This window comes from Apis florea, unplaced genomic scaffold (genome assembly GCF_048593485.1).
Source record: "Apis florea isolate Af1SG1 unplaced genomic scaffold, ASM4859348v1 contig_3195_pilon, whole genome shotgun sequence".
In the NCBI taxonomy this organism is placed as follows: Eukaryota; Metazoa; Arthropoda; class Insecta; order Hymenoptera; family Apidae; genus Apis; species Apis florea.
Window position 1 is genome coordinate 466,782 of NW_028256722.1, and position 17,107 is coordinate 483,888.

Below are 17,107 nucleotides of genomic sequence, written 5' to 3' on the forward strand. Positions count from 1 at the left end.
GTGTACAGTGGTTAGTATATAAGCACGGAGGGAACTACTTTCAATGCCTCTTCCTCATTAAGAGTAGAGTTGTGTTCACGTGTGGTTGTGTCTCCTTTTTCCACAAAATAGGTCACACAACCCACCTCCATTCGTGAAATAACTCTTCTATAAAAAAAAAAACCAAAAAAAATATAAAAATTATAAAAATATAAACAAAAAAATCGAAAAACCGTAGCTGAAAACCGCGAAACGTAAGTAAAGTGTGGAAAAAAATAGTAATCATTGTGTTACAAAGAGCAACGTGGTCGGAAGAGCGCAAGCCATATTGAAGGAACGAGAGAAACCAAAAACCAGAGAATTTTGAACTTATTACAATGAATCCGGGAGCTCCAAATTACCCTATGGCCTCACTTTATGTGGGTGACTTGCATAGTGATATCACCGAGGCGATGCTTTTCGAGAAGTTTTCATCAGCTGGGCCTGTACTCTCGATACGCGTCTGTCGTGATATGATTACCCGACGTTCGCTCGGTTATGCTTATGTTAACTTCCAGCAACCGGCTGATGGTGAGTATATTGATTGTATATTTCATTATTTCTTTTTGAGTCAGATATTTTAGATTAAAAAAAAAATTACTGTTTGTTACATCATTTGTCCGTGCTTGACACGTGTTTCGGATCATACGATACCACCATATTGAAACCTATTTCGAACAAAGTAGATAGCAATTGACGGTTGGTTGAGTCATGCCTTATTTTTTTATTACTTTCTTTTTCATTTTCCAGGTGATATCGAACAGCTTGATATGAATTTGTTATATTCTAAAAAGTAAAAGATTTTAATATACAACATATTCATTGTATACATATACAATTATAACTTGAATAAAAAATAAAAAGAAAAAAGGAAAATACCACATGATTCTATCGACGTATTTTAGTTCTTCAATATGTTCACATTATTACTATATTTTTCAAATTATTATTCATGTAATGTAACTTTATTTATGAATCATTTAGAATATACATAAGATAATTGGAAATATTTTGAAATCTGTAATTTATATTGAATATTTTTTTTTTAAATAATAATATATTATATATATACTAAATAAATTAAGAAAAAATAATTAAATTTAATAGAAATACTTATGAAAATTATAATTTTTTTAATTATAATATATAATAATATAATAATAAATGTTTGCATTTCTTTTTTTGTTGTAGCGGAACGTGCTCTTGATACCATGAACTTTGATATGATAAAGGGGCGGCCTATTCGTATCATGTGGTCTCAACGTGATCCTTCTCTTCGAAAATCTGGTGTTGGAAATGTATTTATAAAAAATTTAGATAAAAACATAGACAATAAAGCAATGTATGATACGTTCTCTGCATTTGGTAACATACTTAGTTGCAAAGTAGCTCAAGATGAATCTGGTGTTTCTAAAGGTTATGGTTTTGTTCATTTTGAAACTGAAGAAGCAGCAAATAAATCTATTGATAGAGTTAATGGCATGTTACTAAATGGAAAAAAGGTATATGTTGGCAAATTTATACCTCGTAAAGAACGCGAGAAGGAATTGGGAGAAAAAGCTAAGCTTTTCACTAATGTTTATGTAAAGAATTTTGGAGAAGATATGACGGATGATAAACTTAAAGAAATGTTTGAAAAATATGGGACCATCACCAGTCATAAAGTAATGATTAAAGATGACGGGAAATCTCGAGGTTTTGGTTTTGTTGCTTTTGAAGATCCTGACGCTGCTGAACAAGCAGTACTTGAATTAAATGGAAAAGAGGTTGCTGAAGGAAAGTGTATGTATGTTGGACGGGCGCAAAAGAAAGCAGAACGTCAACAAGAACTTAAAAGAAAGTTCGAACAATTAAAATTAGAACGTTTAAATCGTTATCAAGGTGTAAATTTATATGTAAAGAACTTGGATGATAGTATAGATGACGAGCGGTTACGCAAAGAATTTGCACCATTTGGAACAATTACCTCTGCTAAAGTTATGATGGAAGAAGGACGTAGCAAAGGCTTTGGATTTGTGTGTTTTTCTGCTCCTGAAGAAGCGACTAAAGCTGTAACAGAGATGAACGGTCGCATAATAGTTACTAAACCACTATATGTTGCTCTGGCTCAACGTAAAGAAGATCGCAAAGCACATCTTGCTTCCCAATATATGCAACGTTTAGCAAATATGCGAATGCAACAAATGGGTCAAATTTTCCAGCCTGGCGGTGCTGGAAATTATTTTGTTCCCACTATTCCTCAACCACAAAGATTTTATGGACCTGCACAGATGGCCCAAATTCGTACAACTCCACGTTGGCCAGCGCAGCCTAATCAAGTACGACCCAATGCACAAACTGGAAGTTCTGGTTTTGCTACAATGCAAGGTCCATTTAGAGCTGCACCACGTGCTCCCACTGCACAAGCTGGTACTATGCGAAATACTTTATCTGCCAGACCTATTACAGGTAATAAATATTGAACTTTTATGCAATTTTTTTATATTTAAATTTTATAGATAAGAATTTTTAATAATTTTTTTTATTGATTTAGGTCAACAAGCGGTTGGTGGTGCAAATATGCAAAATCGTTCTATGGCTGGTCCAGCAGTGGGAGTTTCAGCTCAAAGCCGTCCGTCAAATTATAAATACACTTCAAACATGCGTAATCCACCACAAGCAATGGCAATCCCTGCTCCTACTCCTGTTCAGCAAGCTGTTCATATTCAAGGCCAAGAACCACTAACTGCCTCAATGTTGGCAGCTGCTCCACCACAAGAGCAGAAACAAATGTTGGGAGAACGTCTTTTCCCATTGATTCAATGTATGTATCCACAACTTACTGGAAAGATTACAGGAATGTTGTTGGAAATTGACAATTCAGAACTTCTACACATGTTGGAGCATAATGAATCGCTAAAAGCCAAGGTTGAAGAGGCCGTAGCTGTATTGCAAGCTCATCAGGCCAAACAGGCTGTGGCTTCTAAAAAAGAATAAACATTAATTAAGGTATTATTTTATTCTTCCTTAATTGTTCGTAACGATGTTCAGTTTTCTTCCTCATTCTGCGATTATCTTTGGTTTAAATAAATTTCTTCTGAAGCTTTATGGTGGCTTAAGCGATTATTACATGCAAGAATGACAGGAACAAATTGTTATTCAAAACTAATAATTGATCATGAAAGGGTTTTTCATCAAGTTTTATGATAATAAATTTTCCTTTAAAAATATCAAATGAGTTTATTCTTTCCCTAATCCTTATTTTGATTTAAATGTTTTTTTTTTTAATTATTGTTAAGACATTTGTATCATTACTTTCATGTAATACAAAGAAAAATGTAATAAAAGTACAGGAAATAAATTATTTGAAATGTTTGATCTGCAATTTAATATTTATTTATTAGCATTAAAATGTATGCTCTTTTCTTTTTGTAACAAATTTATATCAATCATTAAATAATTTATAAGTTCCATTATTTTATTATTAAATATAAAATATTTTAATATAATATATAATTATGTATGTAATTTAGATATATTAAACAAATAAAATTTCTATAAAATTTATTTTACATAAATTAAATAAATATAAAGAAAATATTGAAATAATTTTATTTATAAATTATAATTTATTATTTGTATGTGATTATGTGTAAATATATTTTTATTAATATCATTTTTAAAAATAATTGCTATACAAGGTGTTGATATATTTATGAGTATTCACCTTTGAAAGGTCAATTCTAGAGACTAAAACACAAAAGTGGATATATACAAAAGTGTCAGTTAAAGTTTATTTATTAAGCAATTTAAGTTTGCATTAGATAAAACAAAACGGAAATAGATTGAAACAAATCTCTTTCTATGAGGGCGATGTTTGTTTATATTTGATTTAAATTGCTTATAATTTAATAAATAAATCTTAATTGATATTTTTGTATTTTTATATTTGTAATTTATATGTAATTTTTATAATCGTTTTGATCTCGAATTGATTTTTTAAATATGATATGCAATTGTATTGTATAATTGATATATATATTAGCATTTTGTATAGAACGAAAATAATCAAAAAAAATAAATTTATATGAAAAAAAAGAATATGTTAAATGTAATCATAAACAAAACGAAGTATAGTTAATTTTCGAATATAAAGAAATTATTAGATTATAGTAGATTATTTTACATGCGAAAATTTTAAATAACTAATACAGAACAAAATATTTTTATCCAAGTTATAGTTTAAAAAAATTGAAATTGAACAGTAAAGTATTCATGTACATGATGAATTTTTAAATTTAATTTTTTCGAAAGCTAATTTTGAAATAATTTTATTTCATATTTATTATTTATTTTTATATATAGAATAAATTTCTACTAATAGTTTACTCATATGTACTAATTATGAATTAATTTATTTAAAAATTAGTTTTCGAGAAAATGGAATTCGATTATGTGACTGTATGCGTTTAATTTCAACTTTCTCATAAATAAAAACTTAAACAATTTTATTTTATTTTTACATAAAAATTTATCTATAAATAGCGTATTCAATTGGAAATTCTTAATATAAACGTTAAATTAAATGACATTTGAAATTAAAAAATTTTATTTTTTTATTTTTGATTGATGATATCTTTTTATGAAAAAATCATTTTTTGTCCTATATTATGAACACAGAATATATCCTCTGAATATATATATTAAAAAATTTAATATACATTTATTTACTTTATGCTTTTGTATATGTATTAAATAAAAATATATACGAAATATAAAATACAATATAAAAATATATATAAATATATTCTAGAGTTTACTTGATGACTGATTGACTTGAAATTTGAGAGGGATGAAAATGAAGAGATGTTTTCTTTTCGCGTGATGTTACTCTTTTTTATTTGTAATGCCACAAATATCTCTTATCATATTTTATATTCATATTAACAAATCGAAATGAGATAGCATTGCTAATTTACCTAATTCATAGACAAAATATTTATTAATAATTTATAAGAAAAAAAAAAAGAAAAGAGTAATTTTATATTTAAAAATATTTTAAAAAATATTGTAAATGAATTGCGAGTTCATCTTATTTTCAAATTTGAGTGAATTATCAATGAATTTCATTATTTTAATAATAATTGAAATCTGTTGTAAAAGATATCATTTTGAATAATTTTTTTCATATAATTGACAATTGTCCTTAGTTTTTGAATTATTTGTAAAAAATTATTTAGCACGCATAATAATTGTGATCACAAGTTTCAACTGTTGATATAAATACGATATAACGGGGGAATATCAGCACGTTTATTTATTCATTCAACGAGCTTGAGCATTCCAAAGATTCTTTGGATCTGTGGAATGTGAAAATAAAATATAAAATGATCTCTGGACAACCGAAATTATAATTTTCGAAATTAATTTTTCCGTTGCTTATATATATATATAGAATATTAATATATTCATGGAGTATCTTTGGAAAATTGATTCTAGAAATAAAATGAATATAAAAATTAATATATAAAAATATTGATATTGAAATGAAACAAGAGCAAGTTAACAGTCCTATAAAGATTTCACTCTAATATAATTTCGTTTCATCCATCGTAAATTTTAATTACTTATAATTTAATAAATAAGTGATAATTTAATAATCAACCGATTTTCGTTTAACAATTTTTTATAATATCTTGTTTTATCGTCCTACAAAATATATTCTGCATATGCTTTTAGTATAAATAGATTTTAAATCTATAAGGAAATAGATCTTGAATAACTCAGTCGTTATATTATTATATATGAATATAGTTTGCCACTTTTAAATAGCGTTTACTGATATATATATTGTCATGCATATACACATATAGACAAAATTCAATAGTATAATACCAAAGATTTTCTAAAAATAACTAAATTAACTTGAAAATTGTTAAATATATGTAAAAAAAAAAAAAAATTGAATTAAATATTATAACATATTTCAAGTTTATTAATATCGATAAAGAGGAAGCTGATCGATAAGTTGATCAAATTTGATATTTTTAAAAACGAAGCATTATTATGTTTTATTTTAAACCATTTATTTTAGACTTTTTTTTACTATTCATTCTGTATCTTTATTGTACTATTCATTATTGTACAAATCATTCTGTATTGAAATATTATACATATATTATTATTAAAAAAAAATGATGTTTTTTCAAAATAAATTTCAAAATATTTAAAAAGTTTTTAAATATTTATAAAAGATATAAAAAGATATATTATATGTTATAAATTATAATTTAATTATAGAAATAGTAATATAAGAAGATTTTAAGGTCAAATTAATTTTTTTAAATAGAAATTTATATATTTTTATTTATAGTTTTTAAAAAAAATTCAATCTATAATAGCAAGCTATTCCTTTTTATGAATGATCACAAAATTATTGAGAATTGGGAAGTCAGGACAACATATATTGCTGATTATTGATCAATTGAATTTTTTTTATTTGTACATAAATAATACATAATAATACATACTGCTAATTATAAAAAAAATTATTGAAAAGATTTCCATTATCATTCAAAAAACATTGGTATTCAATTCCAAGCATATTAATACGTAAACAGATTCTAAATTTTTTACAACCGAAAAATTGATTGTATTTTAAAAAATAATATAACTATTTAAAACTATAATAGATATTACATTTAAGAACCAAACTTTTTAAGAATATCATTATATATTCATCATTTAATTAATCAATATTTTATTATTGTATATATATCAATTGAAATAATTTGTTTACATAAACGATATTTTTCTACGCTATTTTTTATATTAATCTATATTTTTTAAATTTTATTCGATTTTTCTGATAAGATTTAATATAATATCTGATAGTTGTATGATGTATTTTCTTTATAATCAAGATGTTTGTTTATAATAATTTTTAATTTGTACTTCTTATTTTAAAATACTTACTAAATTAAATTTGATCTCAATAACACATTTTAAAATCATTAAAATCAATATATTCTAAAAATTATCAAAGAATTATATAAGAAAAAAAGTTCTATATAAAAATGATTCGATTTTAAATCTTTCACATTTTATATAAAATCGATCATTATTTACTATTCTATTGTTTCTATCTATTCTAACGTTTTTGTTATTTTTAGAAATATGCTAAAACTTTATATTATATGTAAAATTATGTAAATTATGTAATAATATAGAAATATAATAGAAATATAATTTTGTGTACAAATTTGTAAGTACAAATTTTTTTTGAAATTTTATCATTATATATAATTCTTGATATATTCTTGCTATAAATAATCATTCCATATCATTGAATTGAATGATGATATATAAAAGATCTTAAATTTTTAATTATTTTTTAAGGATTGAATCAAAGTTTTTCAATAATCTTAAAGCTATTTTACTATATATTATAAAGAACAGACAACGGAGAAAGTATCCTTTCTCCAATTTCAGGTCAATGTTATAAAAAGTAAAGGACATCTGTTTCATTTCAAGAATTAATTGTTTTTGAAGATTTATAGAATTTTTCGTATAGCACGCTTCTTTTCTATCTTTTAAATGCATTATAAAGAATCATCTGGTTTATATTTGTCTAAAAATGCTTAAAACTTTTAAGATATATATATTATATTATATTATATATATATAATATAAAAAATATATATATAAAACACACATATTTTCTTTCGTCAAAAAATTTGAAATTGCACTTATTTTTTTATATATAAACGATATTTTAGCTGCATTGATTGACATGTATAGCTTCCTATTTTCTATAAAAAAATATTATTAAAGTAAGCATGTTTGTAAATTATTAATTAAAAAATTATTATAATTATTACACTTTAAAATTTCTTTTTAATTGTTTTTTCAATATTAATAAATCTTAAAATATTTATATTATTTTAAATGTGTGAAATTTTTTTATTTTGTTTTAGTTGAATTTTATTTTTTATTTAAATTAATTTTAATATTTTAAAAAATTTGCTAATATTATTTATTATATATATTTTTTCTATATTTATATTTTGTCATTGTTATGTTTTATAATTAGTAGAAATATTTTTACTACAAATATTATAAATTTTTATAAATCTTCTATAAATATTAAATTTATAAATGTGAGAATTATGTTATATATTAAAAAATTATTTAGAATTGTTTCTAAATAGAGTAAACGTATTATATTTCAAGTAATATGAAACATAAATACATTATAGATAGAGTAACAGAGAGATCAGTTTTCAATTCATGATCTATTAATTAAATCAAAGTATTCAAATTTTTTTTTCAACTATCAGATTATATTTCTAATATATAAAATTTTTTAAATTATCATAATTAATTTAAAATAGCTTACTTATACAATTTAATTTTCTAAAATAATTTAATTATATTTTTTAATTATTTTGATATTCAATATTATATATTATTATTATTATTATTATATCATATAACTAAAATTAATAATAACTTATCATTTATGTAATATAAATAATAAGTTTAATAGATTTATAAATAATTAAAAGATTAAAAACATATAATTATAATAGAAAATTAAGAGTTTCCAAATATACCGCGTTTTTAACTCTGACTGATGATTGGTTCATTACTGAGAGGTAGAGGGGGTCAAAAATAAGTCTGATTGGATAAATGTGGCAGTTTGTGTTACTTCAACAAATAGTATGTTAGACAGTTACTCTGCGGAGATGTAATGGAGTTGGGAAATCGGTTTTCACGAAGAATAAAGAAGAGGGAATGTTAGAATCTATCGAGTTGTTGCCAAATACTGGTACATTTGTACAAGAAGTAGTGAAGTTCAGTGCAATCGAAAGAAAGATTTATGATTTATTATATATATGCGATATTTGAAGAAAGAAAAGGTATTTTCAATTTTTATACATATATAACGGTGGCCCAATTTTTTCTCTAAGTATTCTATCGCTATTCAAATTATTCTGAAGTTTTAATAGAATCAAGATTATCATATATTATAATTTATTTTTTTATTAATATGTGACATTAGTATTTATTGAAAATATGTTACTTGCTTATAGTTTGACATACAGCTGTTGCCATTGCTTTTTTACGTATAATTTTATATATGTAAGTATGTACTCATTACATGTCATAAAGAACTATAATTGGTTTTATCAGTTTATATGACGTCAAGGTAATGATGTACTTATTTATATAAAATAAACATTTATAATATTTACATCGTTTGTTACAATTATTTTAGTTATTTTATTTTAGTTATAAAAATGCATAATTCAATGATATTGCTCTTATATGATTTGTGTAATTACAATTATTACAATTGTTGAAATATTAAATATATATAAAATGTATTTTATTTTAAATACAAAGAATTCTTTAAAATATTAATAAATACACATTTATATACATATTATACATATATAATATTTTATAACAAAATTTTATAATGTAAATTCGTTTCATTATGACAGATAATGGAATATAAGTATTTGAATGTGAAAATCTTTTTTTTATAGAATATATCAAATCGAAAATAGCATCTTTTATTATTTTAAACAATTGATAAACATTTGCTTTGTTAATATATATATGTAGTAATTCTGTATAATTGTATATTTTATCAATTCCTACAGTACCGATTTAACCGCCATTTGCCGGCATTGTCCAAGTTACAATAATTTGTAATTATAAGTCGAAAAATATTAATTATTGAATATTTTTAATTATTTGTTTCATTTTAATATTAATATAATATAATTTCATAGTATATAAATAAGTAAATTCTAAAAAAATTATTATATTATTTTGTTTTATTTCATTATAAAAATATTAAATCCAATTTTCATATATTATAAATTCATTGTAATAATTTTTAAAAAAAACACTTTCTAAAATTAAACATAAAAAAAATTCAAAAATTATAGATTTTTTAAAAAATATTTCATAGAAATATTTTTTAATGTTTCTATTTATTTAAATAAAAATTTTATATATTTATTACAGTTAAATTTATTTTATAAATGAATTTGTTTCCATAATATATTCAAAACTAGTTACCAATTAAATATTTAATAAATATTTTTTTTGTGTATATAATATATTGAATTAAAAATATTAGTGATTATTTAATCAGTAATTATATTAATTTATTATATTTATTATATTATATAAATTTTAATTGGTAATTATTAGAAATATTATTTAAATTATATTTCATTAAAAACTATGCTAAATTATTTATATCTTATATAAATATTTTCAGAATATTATTTTGTAACTATAATTTAGACATTTATTAATATTTCTAAACATAGAAGAAAGCAATAATGGAAAGAGAAGAAGTAATAAAAAATTTACGTGCATGTCTTATATCTTCAAAAGGTGGTGTCAAAATGGAAGATCTAAATAGTAAGTTTTTTTTTTAGAAATAGAAATATTTATTTTTATTATTATATTTTATTCCATTTATATAATTTTTTAAATGTATTATATATATTTTTATATATATTTTTAAATGTTAAAATTTAATTTTTCAAAATTTTTATAGGAGATTATAAAATGCTCATTGATGAAAATATACCATTTCGAAAATTAGGATATCAGTCTTTAGTTGCCTTTTTACGTACTGTACAAAGTGTCAGAATTATTGAAAAGGCAGGAGAATGTTTTGTGGAGGCTATACCTAGTGAAGAATCTGCACATATTACAAAGTTAATTGCACGACAAAAAACAGTGACTAGAAAATATAAAAAATTGGTAAATTTATTATTCATTTATATTATTTTATATCATTTTGTTATATTATATTTTTTTTAATATTATATTATTTTAGGTAAATACTCGAAAACCAACACCATTCCGTCAACCTATGATGACAAAAAAAAATATTCACAATAAAAGTGGCAATAATAATGTATATTCACAAATAAATGGAAGGTAATTTTAAAATGCAAAATATATATATTAAAAGCTATATTAAAAAAGAGATTCTATTACTATAAATAACATTATAGATGGTATTAAAAAATATTATTTTACATAAAAAAAGTTTATAATATTTTTAAAATTTTTTACATATATCAAATTTTAAAAGATATTTGAAATTATATATTTGAATATTAATTTTTTTATAGACAAAATATATCATTTCCTGCTATGTCTACAAAAATTACTATTCATCAAAATAATGAAAAACCTAGATATATACAATCTAATTGTGGAATTCCACCAAGCTCTCCTAGCAAAGTAAGTGACATATAATTGATAATATTATATAATTATTATATATTTATTATATATTTATTTTAAAATTAAAATTAAAATTTTATTTTAAAAAATAAAATATATATTTTAATTTTTAGAGACTGAAAGATAAACAAATGAATTCTGTTTTATCATCAAATCAAAGTATTATTAATAAGCCTAGAGATGAATCACAAATAAAAAACAATTTAAAGGCAATAATGCCTGTGATAAGTCAAAAACCAAAGACTGCTGATAATAATGTGGAAATGCTTCCTAAAAAAATTTCAAATTTAAGTAACAGACTCAAAACAAATTCTAATATGCCTTCATTGTTGAATTTACATACCAATATTTCAACATCTTCTCATCAACCTAAAGTGTTATCACCTCTTTCACCTGGTCAAGTTTTAGCAGATGGTAATATAACAAAATTGCAACAATCATCAATAAATTCAATTGTAAGTGTTTGGATACTTGGATAGTAAACAGTTGAAAGAAATGAATTGTTGTATATTAGTAAATTATATTTATAGATATCATTAGATAATATTAAAAAAAATGTGCCAAAATCACAACATATTGATCCAAGAAATGAATTGAAAAAGAGAGCTAATGCCTTAAATCTTCCTGAACCTGTGTATCAAATTTGTCCTACAACAATTAAAAATACTAAAGAACCAACTGTTTTTGCACAAGTTAAGGTTTGTGATAATTTTAATACTTTTATACATATGAGTAATACATATAAGTAAAATGCCAGCAGTAAATATATAAGTATATATATAAATAAGTAAATAATAATTACAAATACAAAATAATGAAAATACATTTTTAGATTGGTCCTCATGGATATTCAAGTTACCCAGAAGAAGCACGTTCTGAAGATGAAGCACAAAAACTTGCAGCAAAATTTGCTTTACTCGATCTTACTGAGAAATATGGTTTATCTTTTAGTTTTAATGAAACTAAAGACAAAAATGTAATAAAAGGACGAGTTTTATCGATAATAGATGCCCATCCAAATGGTATTTTTATGCATCAGATTCCTATGTACTATAAACAACAATTTGAGGAAATTTTGCCAGGAAATTGGGAAAAAACTATTGAGGCGAGCCCGGAAATTATTTTAGAAAAAGGTGTTGATAATTCAGTAATTCTACGTCGGTTTATTTCGTCCCCTGAGAAGGTAAATTAATATGTTTTATAAATTATAGATTATTGTATATATAATAAATGTATATATATATTCTATATATAAGAAAGAAATAAAATTATTATTTCATACATAATTTTTTTCAAGATACGAAATATAATATCATCAAAGACAGATAAAATACAATTAAATCCAATTGGTCCTGTTGCACCTGGACAATTGCAATTACCAGAAGAGGACTTTTGGATTGTATCTGTTACTTGTGTAATGAGTACTATTGAAATATGGGTTAGAATTGTAGGAGATGCATATAGTGTAAGTTCAAAAGAACTTCATACAATTTTTATTTTATAATATTTTATAGTTCTTATTTCTATATAGGAACAATTTGATATTATGTCCACCGAAATGAGTCAACATTACAGTAAAATTCAACAATCTATTAAACCACTAGTTATTGAAACTGGAAATTATTATGTTGTATTTGAAGATGAATCATGGCACAGAGTACGCTGTGTAGATTATAACGTTGCAAATGGAATGGTTACAGTTTCATTTATTGATTATGGTGATGAAGATACTTTTCATTATAGTAAATTGCAAATATTGGATAAGAAGTTTTGTGTGCTTCCTGCTCAAGTAAGAATGTTATTTTTTATTATAAATTTCATTATATAATCAAGAATATATAGGAACTGTGTTAAATTATCTAAAGGCATTAAGACTGTGTCTTTCTGGTTTGGAAGACTTCAGTGACTGTGATAGCATTGTAAACCAAGCTGAAAAACTTCTGCTTGATCGTGCTTTTTATGTTGAAGTATTAAGTCGCAATAAAGATCAAAATAAACTTTCTGCAACAGTTGTATTTTATGACACAGATGGACCAGATGATATCAATTTAAATATAGAATTGTTTAAACAAATTTTACAAAGCGTAATAGTTGCTCCTAAATTAGATATTGTAAGTATTTTTATTTTAATAATAATAAAATTATTATTATTTTAATAATAATAATTTAATAAAATATTATTAAATAACAATTTGAAAAATATTTTTAAATTTTCAATAAATAATAATGTTTCTTATTATACAGGAAGGGCAAGTATCTGAAGTATTTATTTCTCATATAGAACAGAATGGTGACATTTATGTACAAGTACAATGTGAAAGTATGAAACTTTTAGTTAGTTTATTAAATCGATTAATTTGTACCGGATTAAATTCAGAAGATCTAGAAAACTGTATTGTAACTACAGTTGATTCTAATAAAACATATTTTGTGTCGGTAAATAATAATTGGTATAGAGGAAAACTTTTAAGTGATGATTCTTACAATCAATTAAGTGCATTTTTAATTGATTTTGGTAAAACTGTCACTACAACGAAAAACAATCTTCTTTCTTTAGAAACGTTATCTCAAGTTTTAGCAAGTTATCCTCCTCAGGTAAATTAAATTTGAATATTGGATAAAAATTTAAAAATATATTAAAATAAATTTTAATATATTCATAATAGGCTTTGAAAGTACATCTTCATAACATTGATAAATCAATGTTCAATGAAAAGATGGTTGCAAAACTTGCAGATCTTGCACCAAAAGGCGAATCACTTCTTGTAAAAGTAGTATCATCTCTAAATGGAATACCAGTTGTAGAATTATTTAAAAGAATTCAACCAAGTAACATGCTTGTTTCTGTAAATAATACTCTAGCTCTTGAAGAAGAACTTACAAAGTATAGCATACAGAAATACTTACAAATATTCATAAAGAAAATAAAATAATAACTTTATTATATTTGTAGAACACATGGTGATGGTAATAATAATGTAAAACCAAGAAAACGTATAGAACGTATAAATTCTAAACTCATAGGAGATGACGATGATGAAGTTGTAAAGTCTTTAAAACCACCAAAAATCTCTGGTATTGGAGAATATTTTGATGTCCATGTAACGATGGCAGCTCATCCTGGAAATTTTACTATCCAACCATTTGATGATAAACGATTGTTAGAAGTAAATGTTATTTTTTTTTTATTTATTTATTATATTTTATTTATTATAATTATATAGAATACATTGATTATTAATATTCCTTATATGATATACGGAAATAGCATAAAATCAATAATAATATATTTATATTTTAGACAATGATGATTTCATTACAAGAAGCTTGTCAAACATATAAAGGTTCAGCTCCAACGTTAGAATTAATAAAAGAAGGCAAACTTTATGCAGCCCAACATATTGATGGTCATTGGTATAGGTATAAATAAAAAATAACTTATTAAATTTAAAATTTTAAATATAGAATTATTATAATATATATTATTATACATCATTAATATATATTATACATCATTTTTATTTATTCTCAATTATTTTTAAGGGTATGCATTTCAAGTATAATTAAAGAAAATATGGTTAGTGTTTACTTTTGTGATTTTGGAGATGTATCAGTACTGCCATTAAATAAATTACAGCCTTTAAAAAGTCAATTTTTAGAACTACCATATCAAGCTATTAAAGCAAAACTTGCTGGTATGTAATTATTTTTTTTTGATTTTAATTTATTTTACTAAAAATATTTTATTTCTAAATTTTATAAATAATTTACAAAAACAGGCATACGACCTATTAATGTTGACTGGTCTGTTGAAGATAGTTTAAGATTTCAAGAATTAGTTGTGGATAAAAATTTCGTATCAATAGTTGTTGAATCAAAACCTGATGGATTGTCTCCTGCTGATACTATATTGGGTTTAAAATTAATAGATGTTAATACAGCTGAAGATATTTATATTGATCGACTTTTAGTAGAAGAAGGTCGAGCTACAGTCATTGATTAAAAAAACATGCATAGTGTGCATACATGGATATAGTTGGAAAAAAAAACAAAATTATCATAGTGAAACTAACTAGTTTCTGATCTTTGGTATGCAATATATGTACCTACAGATTAATAATTGTTTCCTATATTTATGCTAAACAAATTTTGTACAGTTTTACGTTTGAGAACATAGTTGTTTGTATATAAAAGTAATATTTTTATTTAATAGTATTTGCAAAATACTTAGACATTTATAATTCATAAAAAAAAACAATAAAAATAATAGTAATATGAATGTATAAACATGCACTAACAAATGTGTATGTATATACATATTATCTATATCTATATCTATAATATCCTTTAAAAATTCAGTTTTTTATTTTTTCAAAAATAATAATTTATTAATCTAATTTTTAAAAATGATACATATGTATTCTTAGATTTGTGACTAAGACTATATATTTAATTTTTGAATAATTTCTTTATGTTGCAGAGAGTAACTGAACACACACTTTTTCATATATTCATATATTTTTTCATATATTTTTGTTGGTATATTCTATTTTTTTAAGATATTTGATTTTTTAATATTTTTTCTTGTTTAGTTCTTGTTAACATGCAATATAATTACATAATTAAATAAATTGGCTGTGGCATATAAAAGACAAAAATATTTTGGCGAAAATAGATAGCATTCCATTTCTTCTAATACATTGGTATGCGCTTTTTTTCATTAATTTTTTCTTATTTATAATTTTATGAGAATATTAAATGGTAACAAATATCTTTGAGTGATTACAAGTTATTTTTTGTGTTCTGTATGTGATAAACATATTCATTGTTTTATATGATCCTTTTTTTCGTACTATAACGTATTGTCAATATTGTTATATCTAATTTAAGCTGTTAAAATAATTTAAGATTATTATATATTAATATGTTATTATATATGTTTCAATTGTTTTTGATTAACACAAAAAAAACATTTTTAGTTTATATTATAGGTATTTTCCTTATTTCAGTATTAGATTAGACATATATATAATATTTTATTAAAGTATAATATATATTTTTCAAATTTTACTGCTTTTTATGAGAAATATTTCGTTTTGTTATATTAAAATTCAATATTGTAACTTGATGTTACGTTACAGTAAAATATTATTTTTGATAATAATAACTTAATAAAAGGTGCCAATAAATATTAAAGTTTTCATAAGTGTAATTGTTATTTTAAATAAGTTCCTTTGAAAAAATTAACATATCATTATTATACATATAATAAATGAAGCAGAATTTCAATCTATGTAATTTTTAATTACACGTAATTATATAACAGATAGCTATTTATTTTTAATATAAAGATATTATTTATATAGAATGTTAATATATTCATGAAACATTTTTGAAGATTCTAAAAATAAAAAATCAAAAACACAAAAATTAATTTATAAAAATATCAGTTAAGACTTATTTAATTTATAAACAATTTAAGTTCATTGTTAGATGAAATGTGACGGGAACAATGCGGTAAAAATAATATGAATGAAACATATTCCATATTGGGAACAAATTCTTCCGTTATCATTTCATTTCCTATGAAGCAAACTTCAATTGTTTATAACTTAATAAGTAAACATTTTAATCAACATTTTTATTTATCAATTTTTATATTTGTTTTAGCTTTTACAATCAATTCCTCAAAAGTTACAAATATATTACAAATATATTTAAACTTTTAAATATTTTTACAAATTAAAATCTTTATATATATATATATATATATATATAAATTTAATTAAAAGCATTAATTAATGATGTTTGTATATTTAATTAA

The 17,107-nt window shown here is 22.7% G+C and overlaps 2 protein-coding genes across 4 annotated transcripts; both read left to right on the plus strand.

Moving 5' to 3' along the window:
* Positions 1-4: 4 nt before the first annotated feature.
* Positions 5-3,382, plus strand: pAbp (poly(A) binding protein). 2 transcript variants are annotated; one of them, XM_012486673.3, is made up of 3 exons: positions 5-549; positions 1,210-2,466; positions 2,552-3,382. In XM_012486673.3, exons 1-3 carry the CDS (start codon positions 357-359, stop codon positions 2,992-2,994), a joined length of 1,893 nt encoding a protein of 630 aa, XP_012342127.1. In that variant the 5' UTR covers positions 5-356; the 3' UTR covers positions 2,995-3,382. The 2 variants fall into 2 exon arrangements, with proteins under 2 accessions (XP_012342127.1, XP_086766792.1); XM_086910666.1 differs by lacking the exon at positions 5-549 and adding an exon at positions 769-972.
* A 5,343-nt stretch (positions 3,383-8,725) lies between these two features.
* On the plus strand, positions 8,726-16,489 carry tapas (tudor domain-containing protein 7 tapas). 2 transcript variants are annotated; one of them, XM_003693748.4, is made up of 17 exons: positions 8,726-8,918; positions 10,298-10,443; positions 10,583-10,791; positions 10,868-10,971; positions 11,169-11,280; positions 11,397-11,738; positions 11,814-11,981; positions 12,116-12,466; positions 12,581-12,748; positions 12,815-13,072; positions 13,149-13,394; positions 13,528-13,878; positions 13,950-14,167; positions 14,237-14,450; positions 14,585-14,703; positions 14,827-14,978; positions 15,063-16,489. In XM_003693748.4, exons 2-17 carry the CDS (start codon positions 10,362-10,364, stop codon positions 15,284-15,286), a joined length of 3,318 nt encoding a protein of 1,105 aa, XP_003693796.1. In that variant the 5' UTR covers positions 8,726-8,918; positions 10,298-10,361; the 3' UTR covers positions 15,287-16,489. The 2 variants fall into 2 exon arrangements, with proteins under 2 accessions (XP_003693796.1, XP_086766793.1); XM_086910667.1 differs by having other exon boundaries at positions 8,747-8,918; positions 10,350-10,443.
* Positions 16,490-17,107: the final 618 nt, after the last annotated feature.

Bases quoted from the DNA above. Each gene is read 5' to 3' on its own strand.
- pAbp (XM_012486673.3), top strand. From the start codon at position 357: ATGAATCCGGGAGCTCCAAATTACCCTATGGCCTCACTTTATGTGGGT. The intron at 550-1,209 runs GTGAGTATATTG...TTTTTGTTGTAG, and splicing joins CTTCCAGCAACCGGCTGATG to CGGAACGTGCTCTTGATACC. The intron at 2,467-2,551 runs GTAATAAATATT...TTATTGATTTAG, and splicing joins ATCTGCCAGACCTATTACAG to GTCAACAAGCGGTTGGTGGT.
- tapas (XM_086910667.1), top strand. From the start codon at position 8,895: ATGCGATATTTGAAGAAAGAAAAG. The intron at 10,792-10,867 runs GTAAATTTATTA...ATATTATTTTAG, and splicing joins CTAGAAAATATAAAAAATTG to GTAAATACTCGAAAACCAAC. The intron at 11,982-12,115 runs GTTTGTGATAAT...ATACATTTTTAG, and splicing joins CTGTTTTTGCACAAGTTAAG to ATTGGTCCTCATGGATATTC.